The sequence below is a fragment of the Carlito syrichta genome, unplaced genomic scaffold (genome assembly GCF_000164805.1).
Source record: "Carlito syrichta isolate Samal-C Ts95f unplaced genomic scaffold, Tarsius_syrichta-2.0.1 Scaffold314760, whole genome shotgun sequence".
Classification (NCBI taxonomy): Eukaryota; Metazoa; Chordata; class Mammalia; order Primates; family Tarsiidae; genus Carlito; species Carlito syrichta.
The window spans coordinates 213,490-225,576 of record NW_007258856.1 but is presented as its reverse complement, the minus strand read 5'-3'; the positions used below and the strand labels follow the sequence as shown (position 1 = coordinate 225,576).

At 47.9% G+C, this 12,087-nt stretch overlaps 1 protein-coding gene across 2 annotated transcripts in view; it reads left to right on the top strand.

Annotated features, from left to right (window-relative positions):
- The window catches only part of ABCC8 (ATP binding cassette subfamily C member 8), an 86,470-nt gene that overhangs the window by 26,797 nt on the left and 47,586 nt on the right, over positions 1 to 12,087 (top strand). For both annotated transcript variants that reach the window (XM_021719484.1, XM_008071834.1), the window contains exons 8-10: positions 3,003 to 3,158; positions 8,807 to 8,941; positions 9,208 to 9,370. In XM_021719484.1, the coding sequence (XP_021575159.1) occupies positions 3,003 to 3,158; positions 8,807 to 8,941; positions 9,208 to 9,370 (454 nt within the window). The remainder of the gene's footprint in view (positions 1 to 3,002; positions 3,159 to 8,806; positions 8,942 to 9,207; positions 9,371 to 12,087) is intronic.

Below are 12,087 nucleotides of genomic sequence, written 5' to 3'. Positions count from 1 at the left end.
AAAAAAAAAAAAAAAAAAAAAGGAATGTGTTTGACACAAGGTCTAGATATCCTCTAAGATCTATTTGATTGAGCCCAGGAGTTCAAGACCAGCCTGGGCAACACAGTGAAACCTCGTCTCTACAAAAATATTTTTTAAATAGCCAGGCATGGTGGCATATGCCTGTAGTCCCAGCTACTCGGGGTGGAGATGAAAGGGGCTGAGACAGGAGGATCCTTGAACTTAGGAGTTTGAGGCTGCAGTGAGCTTTGATTGTGCCACTGCACTCCAGCCTGGGTGACAGAGTGAGATCACTCCCCCCAAAAAGGATCTCTTTGAGCTCTTAAATCTTGGTCACTAATGAAAGAGATACATCTGGTCTGATAGGTCACTTCTTGGTCTTGCCTTCTTAGAGTTGGTTGGAAGGATGATCAAAGCCAGGGGGTGTTTAGGGCCCCTTTGAAGCAGGTGATGATGCCAGTTGTCCAAGTCTCAGTGGCTAGAACCCTGGCTTAGCTACTGGAATAGAGAGAGACACCCTGTGTGAGAGCAGTTGACATAGGATAGACACGTGTTTGTATTCCACATAGAGTCAGGGCTGACACAGCAGTTCCACAATTATCAGACACCTGGCTTCTCTACAACGTTGCTCTGACAGCCCTCTCATGTGACTTCCGTCTCAATGACCATGGTCTCATTGCTGCTGAAACTACCTCTATCATGCCTACATTCTAGCCAGTCAGGAGGAAGAAGGGACAAGAGGAGCGAGTGCTTCTCCCTTTTAAAATTCCACTACAGAAGTTGCATATGCCTTCTCCCATTCCACTGGTGAGAAACTGGTCAGATGGCCATTCTGGAAGAAGCCGGGAGGTGTGGTCTTCATTCTTGACAGCCACCTATGCCCTGCTGGAAATTCCCTGTGCAAAGAGGAGAATGGGCATTGGGGGGAACGAGCCAATTCTGTTTTGTCCAGTGAGTTCCATAGAGCTATGGTACAATAGCAAAGCTATCTCATTCTTCAAAATTGTTCCTCAGAATCGTTAACATTTGACTGGTTGTGTGGAAGTCGGGATCAGAAGCTTTGCAGAGAAGGGACTGAGAGAAGAAGGTCATAGCTTGGGCTGGGGACAGTGTTCTGGTCCAAACTCTGGCTATCTTGGTATAGTCCATGCGATTGGTGTGCCCTGAAGTTGTATAGTGCACAACTGTATATGACAACACTGCCCATCCCCAGTGGTTTTCCATTGGGAAAGCAGAACACTTTCTTAAGGATGTCATCATGTGACAATGGCAGAAACTGCCCAGGAAAATCCAAGACTCATGAGGGCCCAGAGCTGGAGAGACCATACTGTTGCTCAGTTCATAAAATCTCCAGAAATCCCGGTTTCTGCTCAGACCCTTCCTGTGGCAGGCAGACTTGCACCATCACAAACAACAGCCAATTTTGTGGTTGGACAGTTTTGTAATTAAATCTACTTACGATTTGTAGGTCATAAATTACATACCAGCCTAGTATTTTCCAATTACACAAAAAGAACCAAAAATGGTTTTTTAATGTGCTAGTGTGTAATTGTTGTATCAAACTGTTTGCATCTTTTTGTGTTAATAAGAGAGATTTACTATGCCACAAAAAGGAAATACAGACATTAATTATGGAAACAAATTAGAAAAAAAACCTTTATTCCTTTCAGATATTTCCAGAAAATTATTTACAGAAAATTTACCTTTATAGATGAAAGTCTATGTTTTCATGATTTTGAGAATAACCACATTTTTTACATGAAAAGTTACTAAGCAAAATTCCTGAATTATATATAATTTTTAAAATACACAACTGGTTGTCAGCTGCTTGTGCATTTCTGGGTATATTTGTCTTTACTGATAATGCTTTATTTGATAGATTACTCGATATTCCTACTTCATTGAAGCTAGGTGATTACCATCTGCAAAAGCCTGATTTCACATAACCTAGGAGGTGCATCAATTTCAAAATACATCATTGCCATTATTTTAAACCTCACCCTGGTGTATATAAACTCACAGATAGATATAGAATTGTTCCATTATTTTAAACCTTGCCCTGGTGTATATAAACTCACAGAAAAACATTGAATAGGTTCATTATTTTAAGCCTTGCCTGAGGTATGCGTAAACTCACAGAAAGGCAGAATAGTTCATGCTTTAAGAACATCTGACCCAAAAAAGCCTGGATTTACACAAAAGATGAATTGAGAGCTGGGACTCCACTCTACAACAGAATGCACAACAGAATTTTTTCAAGCACAGGCATCCCTAGGACATTTAAGGCAGGAATGTATTTTTCCTTGTTGAAAAGCACATAGCCTCAAAATTGCGATCTTTCTGGAAGGCCCAATCACTCTGCACATAAAGCTTTTGCGTTCAGAGCTGGGGGAGTCATTCCTGGGAGTGGGAAGGCCCTGGGGGGGCTGGACTCTGAGACGGTGCTGGGTCTGACTGTCACCCACGCTTGTGTAATACATCAGACCCTCTGAGGCTGAACGCTTACTCTGTTTCAAGGCTCAATTATGACAGGGCTCAGGCCCCACATGGCCCCTCCCCAGGCTGGATGTGACTGCCCACTTTGTCATTATTATGGCTCTGATGCCTGTTCTCCCCTGGCCTCTGATAAATCTAGCACACAACTGGACAGCAAGGTCCACGTTGAAGATTTAAGGGCTAATTAAGTCCTGTCCCCAGGGAAGATCCTCACTTGCCGGGGCAGCAGCTTGCTGGGCTGGCGTGGATTCTTCACTTGAATGGTGCTTCCCTGACGTCCTCGATCTGTAACAAAGCCCTTTGCCTCCCACGCCTTCTTTACCTCGTTTGTAAATTGGAGCAGTGATGCAGTACTATAGACAGCTGCTCTGGGGCTCCGTGGGGGTGTCTGAGAAGCCCCTGGCACACTGGAGACGTGTGGCGTCTGGGTGATGGTTAAGGATGATGATGATGATGATGATGATGATGATGAAGATGAATGTGCAACACTCTGCTCTCATTTCTAGACCAAGATTTACAATAAGATTATGCACCTGTCTACCTCCAACCTGTCCATGGGGGAAATGACTGCCGGGCAGATCTGTAACCTGGTTGCCATCGACACCAACCAACTCATGTGGTTTTTCTTCTTGTGCCCAAACCTCTGGGCGATGCCAGCACAGGTATTAGATGTGCTGGGGAGCTGGGAGGAAGGGCGGCAGCAGGATGTAAAAACAGCATCTACTGGCCCGTGGCCAGTGACTGGGAGCTGAGTATCTTCCACACTATGTTTGCCTTCACATTTCACTCCCTTGTTGAGGTCTCCGTGTTTTGTACCCTTGAGTCCCTATACCATCCCAGACTCTGCAAGCAGCCACCTCTCTGATGACAGAGAAGGTAGTTATCACGAAGGCTTTAAAAATGTGGCCAACTTTATAAATTGTAGAACAATCATATGTGGAACACTTTTCAGACATTAAAAGTTACATGGTGGCATCGGAAGGCCAAGGTGGGAGGATTGCTTGAGGCTAGAAGTTGGAGACCAGCCTAGGCAACATAGTGAGACTTCATCTCTACAAAAAAATCAAAAAATTAGCCAGGGATGGTGGCGCACACCTGTAGTCCTGGCTACTTGGGAAGCTGAGACAGAAGGATTGCCTGAGCCCAGGAGGTCAAGGCTGTGGTGAGCCAAGATTGTGAGCCAAGATTGTGCCACTGCACTCCAGCCTGGGTGACAAGAGTAAGACCCCGACTCAAAATAAAAAAAAGTTATGCTGTAGCAAATTATCATGCTGAAAAGTGTTCATGATGTTTTTTAAACAAAAAGAGTAACTTCCAAAATAGTATATGTTGTATGCTTACTACTGAATTGAAATACTTGTGTGTATACATTTGCCCAGATTCACACAGAAAAAGAGCCAGAAGGCCACATAGTGAGATTACAAGTGATTTTTATTTTCTTTGTATGTTTCTAAATTCTCCAAATAGCGTGCATTATTTCTGGAAATCAAAAATATGGTAATTTTTAGCTGAGTGCTGTGGCACACACCTGTAATCCCAGCTACTCAGGAAGCTGAGGCTAGAGGATCACTTGAGCCTAGAAGTTTGAGGCTGCAGCGAGCTATAAAGAGGCCACTGCATTCCAGCCTGAGCCACAGAGCAAGATCCTATCTCTAAAAATAAAAAATAAATAAGCATGATATTTTTAAGGCAAGACAACCTTCGGGGCTATCCCAGGAGGAATCTTCTCTTGCCAGTAGTAGGAGGACCCTGGGCATGGTTTATCTGACCCCACGCATCTTCTGCTCCATCTCCCATCCGAAGCTCTTCCACCGTGGAGTCCGCTCTGTGTCCTGTGTCTGGGAATGAACCTTCACTCTGGTGCTCAGGCCAGAAGCTGAAATCTCAGACTCACTCCCAAAGGGCCTCCAGATTCCACATGGACTGCCTGGTGTAGCAAAAAGTGTCTGGACTTGGGTGAGAGGCTGATTCAGATACATAACCACTGTGAGCCTCGGTTTTCTCCTCTATGAAATGAGAATGATGCCCCCTCTGGAGATGCTATGATAATTCAGTTACAAAATGTAAGTAAAGCACCCAACAGAAAGCCTGGCAGAGTGGTGACTTAATTAATATCAGATCCCTCTAGCTTGCACACGTTTGGTGTGAGTGAAACTGTACCAACCCAGAATCCATTGCCTCTTGGGATGCAGATTCCATAAACTCTGATCTCAAGTGCTGTGTATTGGTCCTCCTTACCTGCAAAACTTAGAGAAGAGGCCAGGCATGGTGAATCACGCCTGTAATCCCAGCACATTGGGAGATGGAGGCGAGAGAATTGCCTGACCACAGGTGTTTAAGACTTTCCTGGGCAACATGGCAAGACCCCGTCTCTACAATAAATTAAAAAATTAACTGGATGTGGTGGCTTGCGCCTATAGTTTCGGCTACTTGGAAGGCTGAGGTAGAAGGATCACCTGAGCCCAGCAGGTCAAGGCTGCGGTGGCCATGAGCATGCCACTCCACTCCAGCCTGGGCTGCAGAGTGAGACACCTCAGAAAAAAAGGGGGGAGGGGTTGGAGAAGAGGAATAAAAGGAGAGGCTCACACAGGGAGACAGCCAGACGAGATGGGGCTGCAGGAACTTAATGGTCTTTTTCTCCGAAACAGTCATATACGCCGTCCCCCGTACCACCTGCCCACACCCAGACTGCCCTCTCCACGCTGCCAAGATGTAGCAGTGACAACAAGCACCGCAGAAGAGCCTGGAGAGCTCATCTAGCACAGTCACCCACCAGCCTTTTATCCAAGACTCTCTGTTATGTTCCCTTGAACAAACTGCTCGCAGGATTTTTCTGGCCAAACCTGCTGCATTGTTATTGTCACTAGAACTTTGCTGCACAAGCATCACAGTAATAGTGCTAACTGCTATAACTAATACCAATAACCCTTGCCCTGTGCCTGTCCCTGCCCCAGTCCCAGCCCTTCTACTTGTATAATTTAACCCTCACAACACTTGGGGTGCAGTGGGGAGAGGTTTTTATCTCTAATGACTACTTGCCTTTGCTTGTTTAGCATGAAGTGCCCTTTGGTTTTCTGGGGTTTTTTTTGTTTGTTTTGTTTTGTCTTGAGTTGGAAGCTCACTTTGTCACCCAGGCTGGAGTGCAGTGACATGATCACAGCAAACCACAACCTTGATGTCCTAGGCTCAAGCGATCCTTCTGTCTCGGCCTCCTGAGTAGCTGGGACTACATACACGCGCCACCATGCTCAGCGATTTTTTGTAATTTTGTTAAGACAAGGTCTCACTATGTTGCCCAGGCTGGTCTCAAATTCCTGGGCTCAAGCAATCCTCCTGCCTTGGCCTCCCAAAGCGCTGGGATTACAGGTATAAGTCACCACTCCCAGCCTGGTTGTCTGTTTTTCGTTTACCAGAAGCTATACTTTTGCCACTTGTAGATGTGACCAGCACTCAATATCCAGTGTGACTTCCAGGAGTTGATACACTACCAGCCTCATGGCAAAGAAACTCACCTGGTCAGGATTCTGGGCATAGTCCAGACTTTTTATAATCTTGAAATCAGCACAAGAGCCCACTCTTATGTGAGCCCCGAGGACCACCCTGATTCATAATCTTTTTTTTGTTGCTGTTCACGTGCAAGATCTTTACTGAGATATAATTCACCCACTGAAGTGTACAATTCAGTGGGTTTCAGTATATTCACAAAGTTGTGTAGCCATCATTACAAATTTAGAAATATTTCCATTGCCCCCAAAAGAATTCCATACCCATTGGCAGTCATGCCTCATCTTCACCCTTAGCCCTGGGCAACTGCTAATCTACACATACATTTGAAAGCCTAACAGAATTTTCTCCAAAAAATTGCTTTTCAAATATTTTGCCTACATTTTCAGGGGCTTCACGGCCCCCTGAAGTTTATCAAAGACACCCAGTTAGGGACCTTGGTCATAGTAGAGACCCCTGTGCTTCCTAATCTCATGGGCATCAGAGGCCCAGAGAGGGCAGGGGCCTTACCCTGGGCCACACAGCAAACCAGGAGCAGCATCATACTCACAGCTCTCTTTTCTGGTTCCCTCCTGCCAGGGTTCCCATGAAGCTTTTTTGTTTGCTTGCTTGTTTGTTTTTATGAAGGAGGGTTAGACACCTTGTGTTGGCTTCCAGCTATATGCCAGACGCTGTTCTAGGTCCTTACCATGGAGGTTCATTTATTCACAGCAATCTTGCAAAGTGGGCATCACAGTCACCATTTTAAAGATGAAGAAGCTGAGACTCAGAGAGGTTAAGTAACTTGCCCAAGGGTGCACAGCTGAGTGCTGGGGCTGCTTACAGACTCCAGGGACTGTGTTCTCCCTGCTGCACAGATTGCTTTCCTAGACTGTGAACAGGAAACAAAATAGCCCTTTTATTCCTCACACTTGCTTTGCACACTCAGAATCCCTGACTTCCGATATCCCACCCCAGGGACCATTCCAATCCCTGCAGAAGAGAAGAGTGGAGCCAAGGAGTCTGGGAAGCACAAGGGAGGAGGGGGGAGCATGAGGAGGGACCTGGGATCAGCAGCTGCTGTGTTCCCGGCTCCCACCCCAGCCCCTGCCAGTCCCTTGGAGGTGGTGTGGGTGCAGGCACCCACCCACGGGTGCCCTATTAGTGACTCTGGGGTGCTCTGGGAGCTTCCTTGGTGTCCGACATGGCCCAAGCTCACTGAAGAACACCTTGATTGCCTCCATTTGGGCACAGCTATTGAAGGATTGCTGCCAGGGACAGCTGTCCAGGAGAGTGCCAGGTGCAGGGTGGACAGGGGTAGGAAGGGGCTCCATCTGCCCATCCGTGCCCATGCTTAGTGCTAGTTAAACACTGGGAGATGGGACACGAAGGGGCCATTTCTCGGCCTCAAGAAGCCTCTGGATACAGATGGCCCTCTGCAGTTACTCTACAGATCTCCCCCTACTTCGTGGTCCTGGAGCGATGCGAGGTCTTGATACCAATCTGGTGTAGGGCTCAGCAGCCTTTTGTGTTTTTTTCTTTTTTTTTTAAATGAAGGAAGCCAGCACATCTGTTCTTCAAGAGTAAGCCCTGTATTGAGAGATGCCTTTGAAGGCAACCTGAGAAACTCATTTTGGTGCTTTGGGGACTTGGCAAGCACAGATTACACTTCTCATAAATATTCAGAAGTAGGCTGCCAGTTACATAAAGCTAAAAGCAGAATGAATTCTATTTTCAGAGATTACCTGCCAGAATCATTAGAAACATTAATGACACCAAGGACATGCGAATGAAAAGCAGATCTCGGCCCCCCTGGCTGGTAGTGTCCAGCATGGATGCAGCGGTTTTTCCCTTTGTTCATGGATCACTTTTTTCCTATGAGAGTGAAATGTCAGCCTTGAGAGCCAGCAAACAGAACAAAGGTGCCATCACACTCCTGTGCAGGCTCAGCACTGAGACTTCCATCTGGAAAGTAGACTGGGGGAAAGCTAATGCCAAGCCTTGCAGACAAATGCAGTTAGTTACCAGCCCAGACACTCTCAGCTTGTGGGAGAGCCGAGCCCCTCCTCCTGAGATTGCTTTGTCACCTCCTTCCCAAGACAACTTGGCAACCTGGGCACCAAGGCATGCCTCACTCTAAGGCGGGGGTACCTAACTCCCAGGCCACGGACCAGTACCATGGCCTATTAGGAACCAGGCTGCACAGCAGGAGGTGAGTGGCAGGCAAGTGGAGCTCCGTCTTCTGTCGGATCAGTGGTGGCATTAGATTCTCATAGGAGTACAAACCCTGTTGTGAACTGTGCATGAAAGAGTTCTAGGTTGCACGCTCCTTATGGGGATCTAATGCCTGATGATGGATGATTCCCCATCCCCTGGCACCAAGATGAGTTTCTCAGGTTGCCTCCAAAGGCACCTCTCAATACAGGGTTTACTCTCAGAGAACAGACATACTGGCTTCCTTCATTAAAAAAAAAAAGAGAAAAACACAAAAGGCCACTGGCCTGGTCCTGCAGTCCCTGAGCCCTACGACAGATTGGTATTAAGACCTTGCATTGCTCCAGGACCACGGAGCAGGGGGAGATCTGTAGAGTAACTGCAGAGGGCCACCTGTATCCATAGGCATCATAGAGGCCGAGAAGTGGCTCCTTCATGCCCTGCCTCCCAGTCTGTGGAAAGATCGTCTTCCACGAAACCAGTCCCTGATGCCAAAAAGGCTGAGGACCTACCTCTGTTCTAGGGGACTGGGGAAGGAGGGATTTCGCCAACACCCCTTGGCAGGGCAGCTGCCAGATGAAGAGAGGCCTTGACCCTGTGATGCCTTCCCCAGATCATCGTGGGTGTGATTCTCCTCTACTACATTCTTGGGGTCAGCGCCTTGATTGGAGCGGCTGTCATCATTCTCCTGGCTCCTGTCCAGTACTTCGTGGCCACCAAGCTATCCCAGGCCCAGCGGAGCACACTGGTGAGTGTCCATAGGCGCGCATGTGCCCCTCGTTCCCAGCCTTCCTCCCACGGCAACAGTTTTCCCACACACCCACAACGACATTGACCTTGAGTAGGCCACTTCACCTAACCAGGCCTCAGCTTCTTCAAGCATGAAATGGGGAAGTCGAGGAGCCTCCCTGAGGGGGCAGGAGCTGGGCAGGGTGTTGAGGGCATTGACTCAGGCCTTCCTCTGGTGGAGAGGGGGTGCAGCAGAATCTTCCCTCTGACTCGGGTCCCCTGCAGGAGTATTCCAACGAGAGACTGAAGCAAACCAACGAGATGCTCCGAGGCATCAAGCTGCTCAAGCTGTACGCCTGGGAGAACATCTTCCGCACACGGGTGGAGGTGACCCGCAGGAAGGAGATGACCAGCCTCAGGGCTTTTGCCATCTATACTTCCATCTCCAGTGAGTCCATCCCCAGCAGTCAGCTCTGGGGGCTGCTGCCTGCATGCAAGGAGAGGGTTCAGGACTGGGGGAGGGGTCACAGAAGCAGGGAGGCCTTGGGATTATGCGACCCCAGGGTGGGGGGGTGGGGGTGTGTGCCTCAAACTGGCCCTGATAGCCGAGCCTCAGGAATCACACAGTACTCTTCATTCATGCCTCCTGCAAACATGTTTCAAGAACCTGCTTTGTGATGGGTCTGCGCTGGTGCTCAGAATACAGCGGTGAGGACAGGCGCAATGGCTCACACTCGTAATCCCAGCACTTTGGGAGGTCAAGGCAGGAGGAGAGCTTAATTACAGGAATTCCAGACCAGCCTAGGCAACACAGCGAAACCTCATCTCTACAAAAAAAATACAAAAATTAGCCAGACTTGGTGGCATGTGCCTGTGGTTCCAGCTACACAGTAAACTAAGGAGGGAGAATTGCTTGAGCTAGGAGGTCAAGGCTACAGCGAGCCATGATTGTGCCACTGTCTTCCAGTCTGGGTAACAGAGTGAGACTCCCAACTCAACAATAAAAAAAAGGAATACAGAGGTGAGAAAAACAGATGAATTCTCACTCCACATGGAGCTGATGTGTTATGGTCAGGCAGCCAGGAGCAAAGGAATGATGACAGTTTCGAATTCTTCTAAGTGTCAGGACTTTTCAGTAAGTCAGACTGAGCTGTCAATGCCCTGGGGAAGCTATGAGAAAGCTTCTATCCACCAGGGCCAGGGTTGTGCAAAAGGAAAAGGTGAGTTATCCTTCAAGAAGCCCAAGCTTAAGGTACTCACAGGTGTGGGGATTGGATTGATATTAACCCAGTGATTTAGGAATCCCAAGCCAAGGAAGACAAAAAAGATCAAAATGAGTGACACTCCTGGTGTCCCAGCAGACACACATCTTTAAACTCACTCACTTTACAGAATGGAGGACTCACTTGACAAACACTCCTGTTAAATCATGGGCTAGTAAGGAATGAGTAAAAATCCACAGGATAATAGGTACCATCAGAGTGAGTGTCAGCAGGCACACAAAACCAGGAGAATTAAAAGCCTGGAGGTGACGGACTAATCCAAGACATCAAATAAAATAGGTATATTTAAAATAGTTGAAGGGGTAAAACCCACAAGGCAACACAGAAGGGTTTCAAGAGAAAAGAAGCAAAAGAATTTTTAGAAGTGAAAATGTTACTAATTAAAACTAACTCATTGACTAGGCGTGGTGGCTCACTCCTGTAATCCTGGCACTTGGGGAGGCTGAGGTAGAAGGATTGCTTGAGCCCAGGAGTTCAAAACAAGCCTGGGCAATGCAGTGAGACCTCATCTCTACAAAAAGTGCAAAAATCAGCCAGGCATGGTGGTGTATACCTGTAGTCCGAGCTACTTGGGAGGCTGAGGCGGAAGGATCACCTGAACCCAGGTGGTTGAGACTGTAGTGAGTCATGATCCTGCCACTGCACTCCAGTCTAAGCAACAGAGTGAGGACCTGTCGAGAGAGAAAGGGGGAGAGAGAGAGAAAGAGAGAGAGAAAGGAAGGGCGAGAAAGAAATTAATTTGTTGAACAGTGGTCCCCTGGCCAGAGTGAAGGCTAATGGAGTCCTGTCCCAAGTCTTTATCAGTTGGTCTTACAGCTCTGTGGACCCACTCCTGGGAAGTGTAGTCACTTCCCAAGTGGATAGTTGGAACGTAGATCTTTAGCAACTGGTGGACCTCACACTGGTTCCCTTTAAGAGCCATTATGATAAGAAGGCCCAAGTGGAAGCTCTCAGAGAAAAGAAAGAGAAAGAAACGAAAGCCAAGTCAGTGGTACAGGTTAAATGAATTAGCAATAGCTGAAGCGAGAATTTGTGAATTAGAAGACAGATCTGTGGGAATTGCAGAGAATACAGCAAGGAGAGTAAGTTCAGATAACTGTTTTGTAGATAGGAAACTGTAGAGAAGTGTGCTCCTGAGATCACTCCTGAGGTTAGCAGCATGGCTCAGACGAGGTCCTCCAAAGTCTCTCAACTCCTGGGCACATGTTGTTTTCCACAAAGAGCAGGGACGTGTGTGTGGTCAAGAAGACTTAGGATACCATGGGGCACCATTGTGAGGCTATTTCCTCTTAGGAGAAGAGAAACAACCTGGAATGGGCTCTGACAGAAGTGGAAAGTAGGGAAGGAAATTAGAAGCAGCCACCGATCACCTCCCCCAGCTAAAGTTGGTTCCTTTGATCTGGTGGGAAGAAATGTACCTGGGGTGAATAGGTGGAGGGGTCAGTAATGGAGGATGTGCTAGTAACGTCTCCCAGATAGGCTCGGACAGCAAGCCTCATGGAGAATGACACAGTCACTCAGGTCATCTGTGTGTCCCTGGCATTGGTGTTGCCTAGAGAGAGGATCTTATGGGTCAGGTGGCACCCCGCCACAGCGGTTTCTCACAGGCTGGGCTGGCACTGAGCCCCTCCAGGTGTCCTGCCTTCCTGTGTCCAGCCAGGCCATGGTGTCCTATGCCTCAGGTGGAGACCACCACACATGTCACAAGCCACAGGATATCCGTGTAGAAAGTCCTTCTGGATCTAATTTCCTCAGAGAAAATCTGCTTCCCGGCTTCCTCACCAAGACACTCCAGGGTCCTGGTCTCTCGACTTTATCCTTGTCCTGCCCCTGTGCTGCTCAGAGCCTCTGAGCACTCTCAGGCTGAGCATCCCATAGATAG